Source organism: Erythranthe guttata, chromosome 6 (genome assembly GCF_056151865.1).
Source record: "Erythranthe guttata isolate IM_541 chromosome 6, IM_541, whole genome shotgun sequence".
Lineage (NCBI taxonomy): Eukaryota > Viridiplantae > Streptophyta > Magnoliopsida > Lamiales > Phrymaceae > Erythranthe > Erythranthe guttata.
This window is the reverse complement of record NC_142538.1, coordinates 6,376,509-6,399,667: the sequence shown is the minus strand read 5'-3', so window position 1 is coordinate 6,399,667 and position 23,159 is coordinate 6,376,509. Positions and strand designations below refer to the sequence as shown.

Here is a 23,159-nt window from a genome sequence, read left to right as displayed (position 1 = left end):
TACAAATAAATAGGGGTGTTTTTCATTATTTAACCCAAGTTCAAGTTAATCAAAAGAGGATTTTGGTTATTACAAATAGATAGGGGTGTTTTTCATTATTTAACCCAAGTTCAGGGGAGTTTTCATAATTTATCCTTTTAGATAAAAGAGTATTTCACGCGCCGCCGTGAACTGCCCAATGGGATACATCGTTACAAGTTCAGACAGTGACGAAACCATAACAAAATCATTTCAGTACTTTAAAAAACAAGTTCATCAATAATTTAAATCTGAAATAAAGAAAATACCTACATTCATCCATTCACCACTTTAGTCCATGGTCTTTCACAACCTTGCTACTAAATATAAAAGGTCAACAGATTCATTTGCCGAAAAAAGATTAAAATTTCAAAACTTCTAATATGTCAAAATAAATAAACTAGTCTTCAACGTAAGTAGCAAATGCAGAAAATACAGGCAAAGTAAGGCCAATAGATATTATCTAGGAATCGGCAATTGTGACTTCGACTTCAACACCGGGTTCAATGGTGATTGACGTAATTTGCTTCACGACATCCGGAGAGCTGAACAGGTCAATCACACGCTTGTGTAGTCTCATCTCAAACCTATCGAATGTATTCGTTCCTAAAAAACCAAATTCCACAAAATTAGGTTAAAAGATGTAATTACAATGTGAATATTATATGCAAAAGAAAAACTCTACTTAATTTCCAGTTTCTCTATGCATTACAAATGAGCTAGGGAGATGTACTCCACATAATACACCAAACCAAATTGTAAAATCGTGAAAAGATCACACCCCAAAAAATAAAATATAACAAAAACCAACACCAAAAAAATTCAATAGAGTCAATGTTCTATAGTGAATAATAATAAATAACACAAACTAAATGAACTATATTCGGAAGATAGTAACCCTATTGACAAGTTCGTGGAAGATTTCAATTCAAGAATTTAGCAAAAATGAATTAACTTCCTTTCCTTGCAACAAAAAAATGCATTAATTTATACGAAAGATACATAAAAAGATTTAAAAAATTGACCCGAGTAGCTGAAAAAGATAAACTATACCACCGAATACTAATGCCAGATTCACGTAAGCAAAAAAAAACAAACGGAAGAATTTGTTTATTAAAGCTTTGATATAGAATTAATACCTTCACCACAAGGAGACTTTCGGGTGGTGATAAGGAGAACCTTGGTCGGCATTCTCACCGGGCCCTTAACTCTGAGCCTTTTGTCCTTAGCACCGCGTACCAAGTCAGAACAAACTGTTCCAAGTCAAATTTTGGTCAATATTGCTTCAAACCATTTCAGTATCAATACATCTCAAACTATATCTATATTAAATCTGAACATAAAATATATAAATCAGTAGTAAAAAAATGCCATTTTGTAAGTTAGTGAAGAAAATTCCAATCAATACAAGGGAAAATAGAGCATAACAAACCCCATCGATCATTTTCTGGTAATTCATTGTTAATAAATACAATTTTATGTAATTTAACATCGACATTACGGTCGATTATTGTTGCTTATAAAATTAATGAACTCTTGCTCGTGTAGCAATGGAAGAAACGAAAAAAAATTTGAACTTTACAACATTGGCAATAAACATAGACCGATTTTTACCAGCTTATACAAATCCGTGTACAAAGAATACCTGATTAACGATCAAAAAACCAAAGAAGCATAATAAATAAAACCTAATCCAAACTAATCAAATTCCCGAATAGTTGACCAAATAGGTTAATTGACAGCCTATTTCATGAAATACACTTGTATTCTCTCATTAACACAAAAATACAGGAAATTCGTCGCAGAAACAACATGAATTTTCGTCGCTAAAATTCAACAAAAGTGACTAATCGCACAGCATATACTATCAATTCATGTCGATTAAAATAGCAAAATGAATATTTTAGATTAAAAAGAGGTTACCTTTCTCGAGATTTTTCACATTCTTCGAGGAAAGAGTGATTCGGATCTTGTGGATCACCTCCTGGGGCTCCTCCAGACCCGGCTTCGTCGGCTTCATCGCTGCGTACGCCATTTTTTCTTCCTGTGAGCACAGATTTAAAATCACACTGTGAATATGGGAAAATAAAATTGATGTAGATCTTAGCAAAAAGAAATCGGAAATATATATGGAGATCTAAAGCTATTAGAATTTCAGATAGATAATCGTTACCGGTGGTGGATTTAAGAAAAGTGCGGCGGCGGAGATGAGAGAAAACTGAAGAGCTTCGACGACTTGGGGCAAAATTGAGGTGAGTGAAATTTTGGATGGGAGTTTATAAACCTAGTAGGGCTAGGGTTTTTCTTTTTTTCAGATAATTGCCTCTGCCTGCCCTCAGATCCACCGTAATTACGAAAAGCCCAATCAGCCTTTTTTTTTTCTTTTTTTTTTTTTTTTTGTTATTTTTACCCTTAATTAATATTTAATTCCACCTCATAATTCATAAGTAAGATTATGTTGCATCTTTGGAAATACATTTCCAAAAGGTTTTTAGATATTAAATTATTTTTAGAAAATATCTATGTAAAACGGAGAGGGAAATGTCGATACGGGAAAACGGGGAAACGACATATCCCAAAGATGAGAGGATATCAGGATATGGGAGTTTGGAGGAAACGTGTAAATATTAAAAAGATTGGGGTATATTTATAAATATGCTATCTAAACATATATATGTTTTATTATATATAAATTATTTTTATATATTTTTCGTACAAACATATTAAAAAGAAACAATTATCAATTTACAATTAATCACTAAATCATGTAAATAATTAGGGGAACAACAAAGATATTTAAAATAAATTGTTATTCAAACATGTTTCTAACTTTTTAAAAGTTACAAAATAGCCCATCAGGTGTCCGGTCCTCGAGTATCGTCCACGAAACGTGTCCGAAACGATTTTTTTAATACGAAAAATATTAAAAAATTGAAGTTTCCGTGCTAGTAGGAAAATATTCGTATGATAGTCATATGAAGATATTTTTTAGGAAACTCACATGCATCCGAAAAATATTACTCCAATATTTGTGGCTTTTAGATTTTTTTCGGCATTTTAATTTTCTTAATATTAGAATCTTAGATATGAATCACAGTGTTTTTTATGCGAAGTAATTTGCAGTAAATCATACAAGTACATTGCGTAAATATATACCCTCGTGCAATAATTAATACTTAATAATTTGCACGAGATATAAACTACACAATAGAAAAATTATATATGACAAACTCAATGTAGAGAACTTTGCAAGGAGATACGAGCTCTACGAGCATGGTATCTACTTTTTGGGTTGCAAATGAAAAAAAATCTCTGAAGTTTGGTAATTGCAAGACCAATTTAAATATTAACATTTTTGAATTAGTTATATTAAATTTATTTATAAATTGATTTTTTATTACAATTATTAATTGTATTATAATTAAAAATAATACTTGAAGGAGCCTTGCAAAAATAGACGAGTTCGGCTCGAGCATTCATCACAATCTTCATTCTCATTGCATGATACGAATTTCACTGTGGAAAAACATTTTGCACATAGCAAATGATCCGAAATATTTTGGCAGATCATAAATGTAATATATGTTATACTTTCGAAAACTGGGAATTTCGCCTATAAAGAACTTAATAACAAAAACGAGCGCATTCCGCAGCTAATTGAATTTAATTGAAAAACAGCTAAAAACACATATCACATCAACCAAAGAAAAAAACTTATGTCCGTAGTCAATTGAACAAGTTGTTGGTCAACACAGCTACAAAACAATAATGAAACAGTGAAAAAACACAAGATTCAAAATCTGTCATCCACTCGCTAGTAAAATTGTCGAATAAAAGATAAAATTCAAAACCAACACAATATTTTTTGAAAAAAAATTCCAGTGTACTAACTCATAACAGATGATTCACTCGTTGCTCTCCTGAATACCCACTGGGAAATTCACAGCCTAAGCCACCAGTGTGCTGGCGGTGGTCGATTCACTGCAAAACGAAAAGTTCTCATCAGCATGTTGAAAAAAAAAAAAAAAACAATACGCATTATATTCTAACTTACAAATAAAAAACTAGATGGTGTACTGGAAACATGAACACAACGAAGTGTAAAACTTGTTTCAAAAGAATTAACTGTTATTTTGAAATACTACAAGTTCATGGCACATACAAAAATTGTAATTGACTACATAGCAATCTAGTGATATTTATTAGTGATACAGAGCTTATTTTACATAAGATAATATTCTACAATATGAGAATCACCCAGAAAATTTAAACTTGTCCCTGAATCTATAGCATTAAAACTGTACGAGAATTACTTCCGTTCAAACATAAACTGGTTGACAATAATAGCAGAACATTATACCAAGGCAAAAGGTAAAATAAATACCTAATTGCATAGGTTTTTCATTTATCAACTCATACTATACATTTAACTCATTCCAATTTATTTAATGCCATTAAACAATAATGTCAGAGCATAAAACCCCAAATTTATTCATTTAAACAACTAGAGGTGAACTCTACTCTGTAATCTGCATACGATAATAATGATTCAATAACAAAGTTAACAAACAAAAAATAACCGGTCATTTCAGTTAATATGCAGTAAAATAAAATTGACTAAAAAGGGGTAAGATAATTACTATTTCCAGACGGGTGGGAGCTTCTTGGTCTTCTTGTAGTAACGGGCCAATCGGTGAATCCTGCTCTCCACCAAAATCAACCTGAACTTGGAATCCTTATCCTTCCTGTTCCTCTCCAAATGCTTCCTAATTGCTACAGCCTTCTTGATCAAGTGATAAAGGTCCTCAGGAATCTCAGGCGCCAACCCTAACCATTTCAATTAGGGAAAATTGATAATCCAAAAACGAATTGATTTTTTTGATTCGGTTGAAATATTTAAAATTCAAAAACACAAATTCATTTTACCGTGAGCCTTGAGAATACGAAGGATTTTGCTTCCGGTAACGCTCTTAACCTGAGCAATGCCGTGGGAGTCACGAAGAATCACACCAATCTGTGATGGCGTCATCCCCTTCTTTGCGAACTTGCAGATATTCTCATCAACCTTTTCAATTTCAACAAATTAATATATGAACAACTTATATAAGTTCAAATTGCGTCCAATGAAAATACGAAAAAAACAGCAGAAATGTGAAATTAGAAGAAAAAAAAATTACATCTTGGGAGGAGATTTTGAGCCAGCTGGGAGGAGTTCTCTTGTAAGGTAGGGCTGAAGCAGAAATACCCTTTCTGCAACCAAAATGAAAACATAATGCATCAAATAAATGTGACGCTACGAGAAAATGAATTCAAAAAAAAAAATAGTTGGCTTAGTAGATTGACAAGGAGACGACGGAGAGAGGCTCACCCGCGGCTGTGCATACGACCCATGGCGGCGGCGGCGGCGGCGGCGGCGGTGGTGGCGCGGCACTGTGTTCACACCGATGGGAGTTTCTCTTTTGCTTCCGAAAACAATGGCCACAAACCCTAGCTCAAGTGTAGTTTTACGAATTGGGGTTTTAATACGACGGTGATTGGAGATTGCATTTCTGTTGGGTTTATCTTTACGGCCCAATTACTAAAAGAAGGTTAATTCATCAAGTTGAGCTCTGGGCCTCCATTTTCAATTTCAGTAGTTATTTTCGCACTTTAAACTTTTTTTTTTTAATAAATATGCAATATTAATATTTATACTAAATTTTTTTATTCAAACATTATAAAAACTCAAATTTTTTAAATAATTTTTAAATATTTTTAATATTTGTTTTTGTTATTCGGCAACTTACCAAATCGAACAGTGTATTTCGGTTTGATTTCGATTCGGTAAACGATATGAAATTTTGGTGTTCAAAATTTCAGTACAATTCAACGAATTTAGTGAGTGAAACACTCGTATCCTTATCTAAAAAATAAGAAATTGGTTGAGAACAATCTTGGAGGGTGTTTGCCTAAGTTTATATTAAATAGCTGATAAGCTCTTACGAAAAGATGTTTTAAGAGCTGATAAGTTGTTACACTTTATTTTTTGGATTAATTTTTAGAGTGATTGGATACTAAACTTATTTCCTATTTTTACTAATTATAAGATCTTAGGTGGGGCAGATGTACTTTTTTTAAAAGATCTTATTTGCTCTCCAATAACTTATTTTATAAAAAACTAAGATCTTTTTTTAAAAAAATTACCAAACACCTTAAAAGAGCTTATAACTCTAAACTATCTTATAAGCTTATTTTAATATCTTATAAGTTTAGCCAAACACCCTCCTATTTAGCAAAGGTTGTGGACAAGAAAATTAGCATTCTTAGAAGAATATTTGAATTACGTAATCTAGTCAATATAATCTTGACTTTAATCGATAAAGTTTGGAGGTTTGATTTTCGATAGATAAAAGATTGCGGCTAAATGCAATATTAATTTCAATCATCCAAGACCAAATTAAAATTTTCAATGTATAAATACTATAATACCCTTACTTGTTAAAAAAATAGAAAAATCTAAATGTGCAATACCAAAAACTCAAAACCACAAAAAACCCTATCACAAAACCACAAGACCAACTTTCATCTTCTCCATCTTCCAAAACCACAAAACATTTCTCCTTACTCCTCCATAAACCCACAAAACCCTCAAAACTCAACAAATTTTACAAAGATGGCAAGTATGGAGTCAGAAGACATCAAAATGGAAGATTCTACCGTGGAAAGACCCAATAAGGTATGCATTTATGTGTATTTTAGCAAGAATATCGTTTTCCCAAAAACATCTCACGCATACGCGGTTGACATGTACAAGTCGAATTTGATAGGTAAAAATCGACATTGAGATGTCGATTTTGTAGTAGAAAATTCGACATTTCACAATGTCGAATTTTCTGCTATAATTCGACATTATGTTGTCGATTTGTACCTACCAAATTCGACATACTCTTGAGGTCGAATTTTGGTCTGTTTTTCGACGTATAAGTGTCGATTTCTAGCATAGTTTTTCGACACCTTGGTGTCGATTTTTACCAGTTTCAAATTTTAATTTTTTTTAAGGTTGAACAAAATGAGGATTTAGCAATTGACTAGTCTAGTAATTTATCAAGCATGATACATTTGCAACAAGGGATGAATTGCTGCAATGGGTGAGAGAAGTGGGTAGATGTCTCGGAATAGTCTTTACAATCAAGTCATCAAATCATGGACTCAATAAACGTAGAAGACTATATATGGTGTGCCAAGAGCATGGCCTAGCATTCGTGAACAACAATCATTTTGTACATGTCGTCTTGAAGAACAATTGTCCTATGCGTCCTATCGCAGATCATTGGATACAGTACCACGATACCAAGTCAGATGGTTAGAAGACACCCGATACCGAGAATAGAATTGCGACTTTTAAAGGTTTAGTCGGTTCGAACGTTGCATTACGAGAGACCATAACTCTAGATTAGTTCTATCTAAACAATGTTTATTTTGAAGGACCAGTTCAGCATATTTCATAATATAGCGTTCGTATATATAGTTCATTCTATAAATGCACATCCATTCATATCTCAAAAATCCATCAAAAAATTCATAAAAATCCACAAAATCAAAAATCCACCAAAATTCAACGAAATCGACATAATCTAACATACGTCTAGAAAATGTAACATAAATCTAGAAAATGTATCATATATCCTAAAAATCGAACATAAATCATATATTTTTCTTCTTCTTCGATTTATACGCTCTAAGAACTGGTGCTTGGGGTGCAGCAGGGGGGAGCATGAGGATGACATACTGTGGATTTCCTCTTTCGCTCGGAAGCGGTCTGTCGTACACGAGCATCCTCTACAAAAAACCAACAACAATTATATTAAAAAAAATTCAAAAGGTTAAATTTCGACATCTTGTAGATGTCAATTTCTGACCATACAAATCGACATCTTGGTGTAGATTTCTATTAATGTTTCTCGACATCTAGAAGATGTTGATTCCTGACCATGAAAAACGACATATTGGCGTCGATTATTATGGTTAGAAATCGTTCAAAATGACGAGAAACAGTAATGAAAATCGACATGTGTTGAAATATAGCAGCCAAATTCGACCTACAAATGTCGAATTTTCCCTTTCAAAAACGACATTTGCAGGTCGAATGAATATGAATCAAAACAAATCAAAAATCTGCCCACCAAACAACAATTCATCAACGGAAGCTTCTTAATGTTATTTTAACAAAATAAAACTACGGATTTATCGAATTTAAATAACCCTTTTCGAAATTTTCAATCAAAGTTGAAAAATACCGACGTCGACGGCATTGTTGAATGGGTTTAGGTCGCTTATGGTTGTGAGCGGTGGCGGTCGGCGAGGAGCTTGCGGCGGCAGAATTTGGGCGGCGCATGTATGTCGACGGGGAAGAGTTTCAAGGGGGGGCGGGTTTTTTTTTTTTTTTTTTTTTTTTTTTGTTATTTGATCTTGCATGAACAAACAAAATCCAATTTAATTTATGGATATACTCGTCATTTCATCTTAATAAAATAGATCTTTTAGAATATTTCTTTAATTTGGTCTTGCATGCACGATTGAAATTAGTATTACATATAGCCGCGGCCTAAATAAAATTGCATTGAGACAATCGGCTGCAAACATCAACATTTTCCACCTTTGAAGTGACAAGCTTCCCGAATGGCAATAGATTTATCATGGAATAATAGAATACTAGTGCTAGCAATTCCATCAACAAAACAATTATCAATATTGATCTCACTTCATCTTTTAGGATGTTTCAATCATAATATTCAACTTTTAATTTTGTGGACTGGCAATTTTTGTCATATAAAGATCTTAAAAGCATAAACAATTGAGGTCTTTTCATAGCTAATTGAAGGTAATCGAAAAATGGCTTAAAGGCCATACTTGACAGTATAGCTAAAAACACTTGAAACATAAAAGCAAAAAAAGGTCAAGTCCATAATCAATTGAACAAGTGAATCAAATTTAAAATCTGTCATTCACTTTCTACTAAAATTGTCAAATAAACACAGATAAAATTTCAATACCAACACAACATTTCTTTTTTGCTAAAATACAAAAAAAAAAAAAAAAAAAAAAAATCCAGTGTACTGACTCATGAAAGATGATGCATCTTTGTCATTGCTCTACCGAATACCCTGGAAAATTCACAGCTTATGCCACGAGTGTGCTGGCCGTAGTTGATTCGCTGCACGAGATTAAGTTCACGTCAAGAATTTGAAAAAGGAGACAAGGTGCATTACATATAAATCTAAAATTACAAAGAATGATTAGTAACAACACACACACATATGCACTCCAAAACAGCAAACGAACACGAAACAAGGTATTCCTTTAGTTGTTTCAAAAGAATTAACTGTTTCTTGGAAATAATACAAGTTCGTTGCACAAACAAAAAACGTCATCAACTCTCTCCGGTAGTAGAAATCTAGCAATATTTATTAATGATACCGATTTCATTTCATGTTACAGAAGCTAATATTCCACCATATTAGTATCTCCAGGAATTTCAAATGTATCGTCAAATATATAGCATTCGAACTGCACTAATATGACATCACTTTTAACATAACCTGTTCGAGAATAGCAGAACATAAAGCAAAACCTAAAATAAATACCTAATTCTGCAGTTCTTTATACCAACTCATGTTAGCTATAATAAACTCATACCAATTTAGTTCGTGCCATTAATCGATAATGTCAAAAAAGAACACCCGGAATTTATTCATCTATAACAACTAAAGGTAAAATTCATTATGCCCCAGTAAAAAAAGCAAACACCACTCTATAATCTGTATAAGTTAATGATTCAATAGTAAAGCTAATAAACGAAAAGAACAGAAGAAAAGAGAGAGGAAGATAATTACTATTTCCAGACAGGTGGGAGCTTCTTGGTCTTCTTGTAGTAACGAGCCAATCGATGAATCCTGCTCTCCACCAAAATCAACCGAAACTTTGAATCCTTATCCTTTCTGTTCCTCTCCAAATGCTTCCTAATTGCTACTGCCTTCTTGATCAAGTGATAAAGATCCTCAGGAATCTCCGGCGCCAACCCTAACCATTTCAATAACCCAAATCAATAATCCAAAAATGAATTTTAAAAAAATACATTTTGATTCGGAGAAATTCGTTATATATACCGTGAGCCTTGAGAATACGAAGGATTTTGCTGCCGGTAACGCTCTTAACTTGAGCAATGCCGTGGGAATCACGAAGAATCACACCAATCTGTGACGGCGTCATCCCCTTCTTCGCAAACTTGCAGATATTCTCATCAACCTTGACAATTTCAACAAATTAATATATGAACACTTATATAAGTTCAACAAATTAATATATGAACACTCATATAAGTTCAAATTGCGTCCAATTAAATACGAAAAATCAAGCAGAAATGTGAAATTAGAAAGAAAAAAAAATTACATCTTGGGAGGAGATTTTGAGCCAGCTGGGAGGAGTTCTCTTGTAAGGTAGGGCTGAAGCAGAAATACCCTTTCTGTAACCAAAATGAAAATAGAATGCATCAAATAAATGTGATGCTACGACGAAAATGTATTCAAAAAAATGTAAAATTGCTGGACTAGTAGAATAAAATGAGACGACGGATGGAGGCTCACCCGCGGCTGTGCATACGACCCATGGCGGCGGCGGCGGCGGTGGCGCGGCACTGCGTTCACTCAGATGGAGTTTTCTCTTTTGCTTCCGAGAAGAATGAACACAAACCCTAGCTCATAAGTGTATTTTAACGAATTGGGGTTTTAATACGATGCTGATTGCATTTCTGTTGGGTTTATCTTCACGGCCCAATTACTGAAACAACTATGGGCCTCCAATTTTCAATTTCAGTGGTTTTCTTTTTTTCTTTTTTTATTTCCTCCCTCAAATTTGGTTATTTTTAAATACTTTTTTTTATTCTTCTTTGTTTAATCAGTAATTGGATTGGATTAAAACTGAATTTAACAAGCCAATAAGTAACCCCTATCCCAAAAATAAGAAATTGGTAGCTAAGTCCCGTAACGGAATAGCCTAACAGTTGGAGCAAGTGAGTTTGTGTTAATTGACCTAATTTCGAATCCTCTTGCCAATGGTCACTAGATCGAACTTGTCATACATAGTTAGCCTAATGTATTTAACGTCTCTTGTATAATTTACAAACTATTATACGAGAGTGTAGATTTATTAAGTGAACTTATATAGTTGGTTGCGAGTTCCTTCGTTCTTCCAAAAAAAAAAATAAAAAAAAATTGGTAGTGAACAATCTCATTCAGGTTGATAGACAACAAAATTAGCATTCCTAGAAGAATTTTTCATCAATAAAACTGCATTGAGGCAATAGACTTCAAAAATAACATTTTCCACCTTCGCATTCAATATTTGTTATTATTATTATTATTCCATTGTTATTATGGAATAATATATTAGTTCTAGTAAATTCCATCAACATAACAACTATCAATGTTGATCTTAATATGAACACAATTCGATAACTATATAGCTCTATCTTCTCCGAAACCTGGAATTACCTGCAAACGAAAAATCCGAGAACGTGTTAAACCTTCGTTTAATATATTTCCAAGTCGTACGAAGAAAAAAAAAAAACCGAACATCTAGATTTGCAACAAGTAACAAATACACCCGTTCATACATTGATGTATATGAACGGATTACTAAAACCAGAACGCAGCAAAAAAAAAAAAATTTACCTAAGTAGTAAGAGATGAAAGTGAAGGTGCATCATCGAGCACACGAACAAAGTGTACTACGGTATCTGGGATTCCCCTATAAACCTCTGCATCTAAAGTTATGGCATCGGAATCATCTTCGTCGGGACGCTTCACGGTAAATGTCATACTGAAAACCGAACCCTGGCATAGAGACTGGATTGCTTTGATCATGTGCACCAAATGGTAATTTGTGCTCTGCAAACACATTCATACAGAATTATCAATTCATTCTTTCTATTTCGACCTAAAAAAAATGGAAAAAAAAAAAAAAAACATACGTTTTTTTCGTTATAGAAATGGATTGCTAGGTTGACAAGTTTTCTGAGATACCCTCCAAGAATACATGTGTCTGGATCATCTCTGTCAAATACGACTGCGGTGCCTCCCTTTAATTATGATACTAAATTAATTATTAGAACAAATAAAAATATTAAAAAAAATTAGCAGAAATTAAAAGCAAAAAAGGGGATATACCGCGATCACTTCTCTCTCCTTCAATATAGCGATCCTTCTCTTGCGCTTCCTCTCCATTTTCTCCTCCTCTGTTTCAATTTTTGAAACCCTAGTTTCTGATTTCAATGACTTGCGCTTCTTCGTTTTCGATTTCTCCGAAACCCTCATGCTGTTTTTCGATTGCAACTTGCGCTTCTTCGTTTTCGGCTTCTTCTCCTTCGATTCCTTGCCGTGCGATTCAGAAACTTTCATGTTGTCGTCGCCGCGGGATCCAGAACAAGTCATCTCTCTCTGATCGCAAAGCCCTAGTCGTTTCTTGCAAATTTTTATATATAATATATATATATATATATATATATATATATATATATATATATATATATATATATATATATATATATATATATATATGTTAAATACAAATTTCACCGTGTATTATGACCAGTGTCGCATATACCCCGTTATACTATAAAATGGGACAAGATGACCCTTCAACTTAACGGTTAAATTATCTTTTCCCTTATATTTATGGGATTATCAGGGATAACCCCTCATATGCATTGTATCATTAAACTAGATCATTTTTTTTCCTCCCTTTTGGAGATAAATCCAATTATATTTTATTCTGTAGATTATATTATTAATAACCAGTTTTACCCTTTCTCAATTCTTTTTACGTAGTCACGTTTTTTCTAACAAATGGGTATTTTTTTTCTCAATTCTTTTAACCTAGTCGCTTCCTACCAAAAGTATGTTGGCGTGCGGTGGTGTGGTGATGACAACGCTAAACAAATGGGTATTTTTTTTCTTTATTTGCAGGAAAGCAGTTCATGAAAATTTTAGTTAATATCCTTTTTTTTATTGAACTTGTATATATAATTGAATTATGCCACTATTTTCTAATAGGAAGATTATGGACAAGAAAAAAGAATGGGGTTTTTGACTTTAGGATTTCGACTTTTGTATATATAATAACAATTTAATATGTATATATGATTTTTTAAAATAAAAGAAAAGGGAGTTTATCTGATACATACTTGTATTTACATCATGTTAAAAAGGATTAAATACAAAAACACCCATGTATTATGAACTTTGTATCATATACCCCTGTACTACACATAAATACAAAAACCCCCCTCACATTACATTTTCTTTAAAATATGACAACGATACCCCTACTTAAGCATATATATATATATATATATATATATATATATATATATATATATATATATATATATATATATATATATATATATATATATATATATATAGTTTGAGTTATTTTCCACTATATATTTTACCATTTTCAGTTAATTTTACGTGACATTTTTTTTGGTATTTATATTTTTTTCTCCAAAACATCTAATTGCTTATATTTTTTTAATTTTCTAAATAAAACCTTTTATTTTTGACATTTTGAGTTTCTTCATATTTATTTTCTTAAATGTCGTCCTATAGTTCAAACATCCTAAGATTACAAACATCTTTACAATCCTATTATTGTTAAGAAATTCAAAATGACAAAAATAAAAGGATTTATTTAGAAAATAAAGAAAAAAAATCTAAGTAATTAAATGTTTTGAAGAAAAAAATAAAAATATCTAAGTTTCCCAAGTAAAATTTACCGAAAATGTTAAAAAATATAGTGAAAATGGCTCAAACAAACCCTCATATTCATAGGCTTAACATGGGTATTTTCGTCATATTTTGGAAAAATATAACATCAGGGGGTTTTTGTATTTATGTGTATATGATACAAAGTCCATAGTACAGGGGTATTTTTGTATTTAACCCTATTAAAAATGGCTGATAATATCAGAAGAGCCAATTTTCACATTTGATGATATGAGGAAATTGGATTCAAGCGGTTTGACTTTCAATGGTGCTTATCTTGAGAAAATTGTTGTGTTAAAGTCAATTTCAAATGTATATATATAATGTATAGATTGCTTTATGATTTAGTTCATGAGTTGAATGTTTCAATAATTGCACAGCCACTGATTTGTCATGAGATATGCAACGTGTAATTGAAATTTTGATTTATATTTTGTTGGGTGTTAGTTATCCTTCACTAGATCTATTGAATAGTATTCAATATTTTCTTAGTTTGTGTTTGCGTCTTAGTTTATTGTGGATTTCGATAAAATTTGAGTGAATTCCAAGTTCATATATGTTTGTTATTGTTCTTCTGTTGTATTGTATAGTGGACTTCGTTAATTTTATAGTGGATTTCAATAAAATTATAGTGGTTTTCGATAAATTTATACTGAATTTCGATAAGTATACATAGTGGTTTTCATGTTTATATAGCTGTTTATACAGAGTGATTTTCATATTTATATAGTTGTTTATACAGACTAGTTTTCAAATTTATATAGCAGTTTATAAAGAGTGGTTTTTATATTTATATAGCTGTTTATACATAGTGGGTTTCATTATTGTTCCCTCATTCATTTTTCGTTTCAACAGAATTATGCAATATTAGTAGGTTGGAAAGAATTTGTTTATGGAAGCTTCCTGGATTTTGTTCCTACCAACGATGGTGTGACACCAATGTTTGCTTTTGAAAATTAGTTTTCATTTGCTAATTAATTTTTTTCTTATTCAGATTGATTTAGTGATTCTCGTCGGCCTTGTTGGTGGTGGTGTAATGGTTCACTTTTTCCTGAACATAGAAGTGGTTTAAGTTTCAAATAGTGAATTTTGAAATATTGAATTTATTTCTTTCTTTTTGTTATTTTTTCAGTTGTGTTAGTAGGGTATTGCGTATGTTTTTAGTGGATTTCGATAAGTTTGTTGTGGATTATGTTAATATTAAAGTGGATTCCATTAATTTCACAGTAAATTTTACGGAAATTTTACATTGGTTTTCGATAAATTTGTAGTAGTTTCCGATGAGTATATAGTGAATTTTAATATTTGTAACCCTGGTGGAAAATATTAAAAAAATGAAAAAAAATGAAAAAAGAATGAAAAAAATAAAAATTGGGTGTTAAAAATCATATTTTTTTTTAATTTGGTGGAAAAAATATAAAAAGGATAAAAATAAAATAAAAGCAATATTTTGTTTTAAAATTGAAATTAAAAAAAACCATAGTTTTTCTGGAAAAAAAAAGAATAAAAAAAGAAACTGAAGTAACGTTAGTTGTAAGAAGTTATTTTGGAGAGAGAGTATGATAGGGGCATTTCGGGTAATTTAAGTCAAATGGACTTATGTCAAATATGAATTAATAAAATTGAGTTATTATGAAGTCAAATTTGAATGAGGGGTGTTTGTCAAATAGCCCCTATATTTATATGACATAAATATATATTTTTTGACTTTATTACTTGGACAATTTTTTTTCTACTTTATTACATAACACTCCGATGGTATTGACAAGTGGTTCTAAAAAATATTTTTTGTAGTGTTTGAACGTAAAAGATGAAATTGAGAATTTTTAGGATGAAAGTCCAATTTTTTTTTTCCAGAAATCTAAAAATAACTTAAATTTTTGTATCCAAAATAAAAGAAACTCATAAATTTTGGGTGATATTTTTAAGTTGGGAACATAATAGCAAAAATTCATAGATTTAAAAGGTAAATAATTTCTCCGAGGGAAGTCTAAACTACGAAAAAAATCTTCATATTTGGATAATTACAAGCACACTCTTCAACTATGTACTTTCTTACGAAAAATCCTTCATTGAGTAGGTAAAATTGACACCGTAAGAAACATGTAAAACAATACATAGATGAGGGGTGTACCCAAACATAAAAGAGTTTTTTTGTAATTTGAGCATACCTCAAGAAGTGGCCATAATTTAGACAAAAAAAATTGATTAGTAATTGAATTGCATTAAAATTGAATTTAACAACATTCCTAGAAGCATATTTTAATCAATAAAATTTCATTGAGACAATATACTTTAAAAATAACATTTTCCACCTTTACATTCCATATTATTTCATTCTTAGTATGGAATAATACATATATTAGTTCTGTCAAATTCTATCAATATAACAACTGTCATTGTTGATCATATAGCTCTACCTTCTAAGAGACCTAGAATCCCCTGCAAATGAAAAATTCGAGAATGTGTTAAATGTGGAGAAAACTGTTGAGTATCAAACTAACTAAATTATTTATGCACCATGGCTCCTGTTGTGTGTAATATATACCTACACGCAAGTGCACGTATCGTACAAATAATAAAGTGGGCAATTAAGTTCGGATATCGATCCAACAAAGAATATTTAATTATTTAATCCTAGACGCTAAATCCTAGCAATTATTATCAAGCTCACTCTACACAGTCGAATTTGGAGAGAATTAACTAATTTAAACTCAATTAAAAAGCAAGCAAAAACAAGAAAGCAATGTAAAGCGAAGATTTAATCAAAGTAAACGAGCCTAGGATTTTATTCTCTCCCTATGTAATTATTATTCCCCAATTCCTTCAATTATGCAAGTAATTAACCCGGATTATTAACCTGAGATGCTAAATTAATCATAACCCGCTTCCGCGTGTACTACAATTCTAATACTCTAGATTCAATCAATGTATTCCTACGCAATTAATTCTATATTATAAAAAATTTTGATCGAACTCCAAGGGGTAATTTTTCAAGAATCTCCACTTTTCTACCTTATACACATTGGCTAAAAGAAAGAACACATTTTCTCCGAGGCTCAAATCAAGGTTCTAAGGATAATTTCGATAAAAAGATCGGGTTGAAAGGCTCAAACGGTTCAAAGAATGTCCAAATCATATCCCAAATCACTCACTACTCAATACTTCGTATCATAAATTTCCTAAGTTGAGTTCTAAAACCGAACATATATAGCATGATCTAGCACAAATTAATTCCAAATTTAAAATACAAAACATTCAACCAAAGCAATGCACACAGTGTGATTCCTAGCAATAATTCGTTTCTAAGTTCCGTTGAATCGAAAGCTAAACAAACATCTAATCCTTATCACAACAAAAAAATCAATTTCATCATCAAACATTGATCATCTCTCATCATCATAACTCATCGATGCGTTCGACTCAAGCAATTTTTTTTATATTCCAGAAAAAACGAGAAAAGCAATAAAAATAAATAAAACCTAATGCATGCAAACTAAAATAAATAAGCACAAAAACATGTTTTTTTCACCCCCAAACTTAAAATTTTCGTTGCCCTCAACGAAATTAGTACAATGTTTAAGGATAGAAAAAAACCTGATTTAGTCGGAGTCGATGTGATCGGGGTGCTCCTCCCTAGCTCACTTAAATAAGTAGATTTTGGAGAATTTGGTTCGATTCTCTAGCCTCCCTGTCAATACCAATAAAAGAAAAGAGTTCAAGTATGTGTGATCTAATTTTTTGTGTGAAATTTGTGAATTTTGGAAGAGAAATTCGAAAAAATTCGAAAATTTGTGTGTGGGAGTTTGAGAGAAGGAAGGAGAAGGGTTTAGGAAAAATGGGGGGAGAAATCTGATTTTTTCTAATTTAAAACGCCCCAACTAGGTTCGGACGGCCGTCCCGGTTTTTGTGCTAAATTTCGGACAGCCGTCCGAATTTTTTTTTTCTCCTTACTGGTTGTGGGACGGCCGTCCCAGCTTTACACCTATTTTTCGGACGGCCGTCCCACAGACAGAGCTGCAGATTGTGGCCTTCTGTTTCCCAGACGGCCGTCTGGGATTTTGCTTGCAATTTCGGACGGCCGTCTGGACCCCTTGATCATGTTTTCGACCCTGAAAATTAAAATTCAATTAGATTAATTAGAGTGCATGCCTATGAAAATAAAAACAAAACATAAAATTAAAGAAAAATATGAAAAACAGTAAAGCTTGGGTTGCCTCCCGAGAAGCGCTAAGTTTTACGTCTTCAGTCAGACTTTGCTTCTTAAAATTGTTATGTCCAATCCAAAGCCTTGTAGATTGCGCATCCATCCATGAGCTCTTTCACTTCAATTGCAACCAATACCGGGATAAGATTGCAATATGTTAGGGTCCACTTTAGCTTGTAGTCTTTCTTGGTTGTAATCAATCGGTACAAAGCTAAGATAGGATCTTCATCACCCGCTTCCTCAAATCGGTACACAAAAACCTAAAGTCTGCGTATAACCTCCTCTTCAAACACATTCGTCTTCTCATCAACCTCTATTGATGCCTTCAAAGCCACGTCATGAACAACAATAATATCCTCAATTTGAGTATTTGCACTAACCACATCCATCTCCTTCTTCTCTTGTTCCGAGAAATCTTTGGAGTTTAGCTCGATTACATTGTCAGATTCATCATCCTTAAGCGTCTTCGTAATTTCTTTTTCCCTCTCATCGACACTATTTTCTAGGTCTAAAGGATTTTTCTCACTACAAGTTTCAGACGGATTTTCTTTGTTGCAACCATTCTCGATATCGTCTGAAATATTTTCAAGAGACCTCTGGCGCTTGAATTCTTCCAACTGTATCTCCAGTCTTCGGATATATGCTTGAGTGGATTTCATAAATTCTTCAAGGACGGAGTTCAAATAACACTCCTGAACAGTGGGTTCTTGTGGCGTGCTGGTGTATGTGTTCCAATAACGAAGACGAAGAATTCGAAGACTCCAAGCATAGATTTATCGTTTATGACTTATTTTATTTGCGTTTTTCCTTTAATCAAGCGGATTATTTCTCCTACTTGTTTTATTAAGTGCATGAACTTGATCAACTTATGTGCTTTTATGTTATTGTTAATCGCATGAATCGGAAGATCGGGTTAATAATTAGAACTGTGGTAGAAGAGCCTTTGTGGTATTAACATAGGAATATAGTTAATCTCTTAGGTAGCCATTATTGAGATTTATGCTTAATGCTGTGTTCTAGAATTAATTGCATAGGAATATAGTAATTGAATCTAGACTATTAGAATCGTAATACACGCGGAAGCGGGTTATGATTATTTTAGCATCTCAGGTTAATAATCCGGGTTAATTGCTTGCATAATTGAAGGAATTGGGGGAATAATAATCACATAGGGGGAAGAATAAAATCCTAGGCTTGTTTACTCTGATAAATCTTCGTGTTTAATTTGCTTTCTTGCTTTGTCGTTTTAATTTGCTTTAATTTAGTTTAGTTTAATTTAGTTAATTTTCTCTCTAAAGTCGACTGTGTAGGGTGGACTTGATAATAATTGGGAGAATTCAGCGTCTAGGATTAAGTAATTAAATATTCCCTGTGAGTTCGATATCCGGACTTAATCGTCCACTATATTACTTGTACGATACGTGCACTTGCGTGTAGGTTTTCGGCCAACAATCACCAATCGATCCGGAAAGCTCTAATCGTTTTTTTCTTTCCCTCTTATTTATATATATATATATATATATATATATATATATATATATATATTTAAATCACACACACTATCACACCTCACAGTACACACACGGCACACACTCTCTCACACACACAAGCCATGCAGCCCCAAAACATAATTAAGAATATCATTTAACCACACAAAGTCACAAATCATGCCCTTAAAGTACTAACATCTTTATCCTTCATTGATGGAATTTCTCCCACTTCTATTCATAATTATTACCACAAAATTCTTATAGCCCCTTAACATATATGAGCTCAGAGTTTTAAGCAATAAATTCATATTCCCATAATTAATTTGTTAAGAATCTCAAAACACAATGATTAAAGCACAAAAATTTCATTTATGACACATACATAACAAATATTTTAAATTAATAGTAAATGACTTCCAAAAACTCTCAAATTTAATTATACGACTCTTATCTAAATAAATATTCAGATTCAAAATTAATTTTGCAGTTTCGTCAAAAATAGAATTTTTAAAAATTAAAATACCAAGCAAGTGGTGTTTTAGCTAAAAACTGATTTTGTACGAATTACTAACTCCGAACTATGAGCTTATGTTGAATAAACAAAATTCCACTTGCTACCTACGGAAATTTGATGATTCGAACATTTTTCGAGCTGAAATTTCGATAAATTGCAGATTAGCCCTTAAGATTCATAGATCTACACATGCAACCCCAAAAATCTTAAAAACTCACTATCTTTTGCCAAAATTTCCAAATTTACAAAAGATCTAAATCTCTAACCACAAAATACTTAGATTCACATATTATAGCATGGATTAGACATGCAATTACATAAATTGCAAGAGTAGCACAAGATTTCGGTTTTTACACAAAAAGCCCTAATTTTCGAAAAGTGAAGAAATCTTTTAGATAATTTTGAAAATTCTTTTTCATACTATGATACTCTTTAATTGCAGGAAGAAATTGAAGATTTCCTAGCTAATACCGAAAATAAAGGGGTGTTGGCCGAAAGAAAAACCTTCAAAAGAAAAGAGGGTTTTTAGAGGAAGAAAATGAAGGGGAAAATGAAGACTCTTCTAAACAAAATGTTACCTCCTTTAAGAGGTTGCTCCAAAATCAAACCAATCAAGTCGAATGGAGAATGTGAGTGCTTTGATATCAAGTTGGGAGGACTTTTGATCTCCCGTAATAAGGCAAGTGTGTTTTATGGTCATGTTTTTAGCATATTCAAGAGTGAAGCTTATATAGGAAATTTGCATCTTGAATTTTCTTATTTTTTTCTTGGAGGAAGATGAGGTGGTGGCCAATGGAGGTGGTGGTGCTTCGGTGGAAATGGAGGAGAGAAGACAAGTGTGGAGTGATGTGTAAAATCATGAAGATGGAAGAGTGTCCTTTTGGATACTTAGCATGCTTGAGTGAAGAATTAGTGTAAGTTCTCACTCTTTACCAAGTGTACAAAGCATGCATCTTTTTCCTAATTTAATAAATCACTAATTCTCTCTTACACACACACACACACACACACACACATATATATATATATATATATATATATATATATATATATATATATATATATATATATATATATATATACACTACAACAAAAAGTCTCTTTCAGGACACGAATAAATGTCCTAATATGATGCATATTGAGACATTTACATTTATTAGGGCACTTATTGTAAGTGTCGCATGTATCAGTGTCCTATAAAGTTTTGGGACATTTAAAGTGTCCCTATACTAAATTTTATTGGGGCACTTTTAAATGTCCATTTTATATGTTAAAAGGACACATATAAACATCTCATTATCGAAATACATATACGTTAATAAAGTTTTATGAGACACTTATTTTTGTCTTTAAACTTATATTAGGACATTTACAAATATATAGAAAAATATAAATATCCCATAAAATGTCTGAAACACTATAATGCTAATTTCAAATGTCTTCCAACGAAATATAAAATCTCCCAAAATACAAAAGACATAAGATCAAATAATTTGTATTTCATTAATAAAATCCATAGTTAATGTGACAAACAATCATATGTATTTCTATGAGATGCCAATAAAATTCCATCTCATATTCACATAATGAAAATGAGCTTAAAACGTGATTTACATGTACAATGTTCTAATCTAGCAGAAGTCAGAATGAATATTTCATTTGGTTGTGATGCTAAGACTGGGAAAACTTCAACATGACCGGCATTTGCTTAGCATCAATCACCATTGTCATCCAAATCAACCTGCACAGGAAATAATATAAATCATTGTAATTATTAATTACAGATTTACACTAGAACATAAGAGGGGGGAAAACATCCAAAATTTGTGAACCTTCAAAGTGAACATTATTGCCAAGAACTAATATAGAAACAAGGATTGAGATATCAATGCATGCTCATGAACTGATTATTAGATCATTATTTAAGCTTATATGCATCTAAGACCATGATATAATAATATAATATGTATATACCCACATATTATAAACTATAAGAGAAATCATATCATGATTACCTCAGGGTTGTTGTTCAAAGCAACAGCTAGTGCCAAGTTTAGTCAACCAAGAAGACCCTGGAAATTATGAACAAAGAAAAGGAGAGATGTAAACATGATTCTTCGATCCTCATATGAATAGTTTTGATCTCATAGAGTATGATTGATACATTTTAGAAACTTCAAGAAGAGAGAATCACAATATAACTAAAATTTCCATATTATATTTAACTTTTAATATAAGGATAAGAAAGAAACACCATATATACTTTACAGGTATAAATGCTAAAAACAAATCATGTATTTAAATTTTGAATCTTACTCGAAAGATTGGTTTTACGAAAAGATGGCGGAAACGGTTATACGAGATCTCAAACTAGAATCTGCAGGGTCATATCTCTCTCTGTCTTTACCTAACAATCATTACAAACATGTAACAGGTCATATTTTTAATTCCATAGTAAACCAACAAACATTGCAATGCCCATTCTGCCAAAGTCATTATTCCAAGAAGATTTTGGCAAAAAAAATTACAAAAAAAATTGCAACCAAATTATGATTATCATATAGATGTAGCTGAAAAGTAAAGGATATTGCCTTACCTGCCACACTATTAATGATTCCCTTGAACAAGACTTGACAATGGTAAAAAGATAAGTCTAGTAAAATTGGATATGTCAAATTCAAAGGTCAGGGTATGTCAAAGCCACAAATAAGGAGCATGGATTGACAAGACAAAAAAGTAAGGGGATCTTGTGTAGAGTCATATTTCATAAAACAATAGGAACCTGTAACGAATCACTCCTTATATGACGGGATAACAAAAATTTCATCCAAAGGATGCCCAACATCAATGTCCTGCAGTGCAAACCATAGTAATCTCCATGTACAAATTACATAATCAAAATACAATTCAATGTAGCAAAAGCAAAGTGAAAAAAATAAATCAATGTGAATGAGCTAATGGACTCAAATAATTTTATAAGATTATAATTTAAGCCTCAATATTTCTACTGTAAACTATACAAAATGCTACAAAGCAGCTATAAATTGAAAACCATATAACAGATCAATAAACACATACGGAATTCAACACATAAAGTCACTCATGTCTTTATTTATTGTTTGTCCACT

At 32.0% G+C, this 23,159-nt stretch overlaps 4 protein-coding genes across 4 annotated transcripts; all 4 read right to left on the bottom strand.

Moving 5' to 3' along the window:
• Positions 1-251: 251 nt before the first annotated feature.
• Positions 252-2,355, bottom strand: LOC105951057 (small ribosomal subunit protein uS10y). Its single transcript, XM_012974448.2, has 4 exons — positions 2,192-2,355; positions 1,942-2,062; positions 1,158-1,271; positions 252-624 (listed from the first exon to the last, which is right to left on the bottom strand). The coding sequence occupies exons 2-4, from the start codon at positions 2,051-2,053 to the stop codon at positions 482-484; spliced, it is 369 nt and encodes a 122-aa protein (XP_012829902.2). The 5' UTR covers positions 2,054-2,062; positions 2,192-2,355; the 3' UTR covers positions 252-481.
• Positions 2,356-3,714: 1,359 nt separating this feature from the next.
• LOC105951059 (small ribosomal subunit protein uS15) lies at positions 3,715-5,550 on the bottom strand. Its single transcript, XM_012974451.2, has 5 exons — positions 5,387-5,550; positions 5,196-5,268; positions 4,945-5,083; positions 4,659-4,845; positions 3,715-3,999 (listed from the first exon to the last, which is right to left on the bottom strand). The coding sequence occupies exons 1-5, from the start codon at positions 5,407-5,409 to the stop codon at positions 3,966-3,968; spliced, it is 456 nt and encodes a 151-aa protein (XP_012829905.1). The 5' UTR covers positions 5,410-5,550; the 3' UTR covers positions 3,715-3,965.
• A 3,419-nt stretch (positions 5,551-8,969) lies between these two features.
• LOC105951058 (small ribosomal subunit protein uS15) lies at positions 8,970-10,778 on the bottom strand. The gene is made up of 5 exons (XM_012974450.2): positions 10,641-10,778; positions 10,447-10,519; positions 10,164-10,302; positions 9,891-10,077; positions 8,970-9,211 (listed from the first exon to the last, which is right to left on the bottom strand). The coding sequence occupies exons 1-5, from the start codon at positions 10,661-10,663 to the stop codon at positions 9,178-9,180; spliced, it is 456 nt and encodes a 151-aa protein (XP_012829904.1). The 5' UTR covers positions 10,664-10,778; the 3' UTR covers positions 8,970-9,177.
• A 596-nt stretch (positions 10,779-11,374) lies between these two features.
• LOC105951060 (uncharacterized) lies at positions 11,375-12,524 on the bottom strand. The gene is made up of 4 exons (XM_012974452.2): positions 12,222-12,524; positions 12,026-12,133; positions 11,727-11,942; positions 11,375-11,546 (listed from the first exon to the last, which is right to left on the bottom strand). The coding sequence occupies exons 1-3, from the start codon at positions 12,483-12,485 to the stop codon at positions 11,727-11,729; spliced, it is 588 nt and encodes a 195-aa protein (XP_012829906.2). The 5' UTR covers positions 12,486-12,524; the 3' UTR covers positions 11,375-11,546.
• Between the last annotated feature and the right edge of the window lie 10,635 nt (positions 12,525-23,159).

What these genes read in the sequence shown, in the direction of transcription:
- LOC105951059 (XM_012974451.2), bottom strand. Translation starts at nt 5,409, where the DNA reads ATGGGTCGTATGCACAGCCGCGG. An exon ending in GGTCGTATGCACAGCCGCGG is followed by an intron (nt 5,269 to 5,386) that starts GTGAGCCTCTCT and finishes TTTTGGTTGCAG; the next exon opens with AAAGGGTATTTCTGCTTCAG. An exon ending in CTCCCACCCGTCTGGAAATA is followed by an intron (nt 4,000 to 4,658) that starts GTAATTATCTTA and finishes TTCGTTTTGCAG; the next exon opens with TGAATCGACCACCGCCAGCA.
- LOC105951058 (XM_012974450.2), bottom strand. Translation starts at nt 10,663, where the DNA reads ATGGGTCGTATGCACAGCCGCGG. An exon ending in TCAAAATCTCCTCCCAAGAT is followed by an intron (nt 10,303 to 10,446) that starts GTAATTTTTTTT and finishes GAAATTGTCAAG; the next exon opens with GTTGATGAGAATATCTGCAA. An exon ending in CTCCCACCTGTCTGGAAATA is followed by an intron (nt 9,212 to 9,890) that starts GTAATTATCTTC and finishes AATCTCGTGCAG; the next exon opens with CGAATCAACTACGGCCAGCA.
- LOC105951057 (XM_012974448.2), bottom strand. Translation starts at nt 2,053, where the DNA reads ATGGCGTACGCAGCGATGAAGCCGACGAAGCCGGGTCTGGAGGAGCCC. An exon ending in TGTGAAAAATCTCGAGAAAG is followed by an intron (nt 1,272 to 1,941) that starts GTAACCTCTTTT and finishes GACTTGGAACAG; the next exon opens with TTTGTTCTGACTTGGTACGC. An exon ending in AAAGTCTCCTTGTGGTGAAG is followed by an intron (nt 625 to 1,157) that starts GTATTAATTCTA and finishes TTGGTTTTTTAG; the next exon opens with GAACGAATACATTCGATAGG.
- LOC105951060 (XM_012974452.2), bottom strand. Translation starts at nt 12,485, where the DNA reads ATGACTTGTTCTGGATCCCGCGGCGACGACAACATGAAAGTTTCTGAA. An exon ending in AGGAGAGAGAAGTGATCGCG is followed by an intron (nt 12,134 to 12,221) that starts GTATATCCCCTT and finishes TCATAATTAAAG; the next exon opens with GGAGGCACCGCAGTCGTATT. An exon ending in ATTTCTATAACGAAAAAAAC is followed by an intron (nt 11,943 to 12,025) that starts GTATGTTTTTTT and finishes ATGTGTTTGCAG; the next exon opens with AGCACAAATTACCATTTGGT.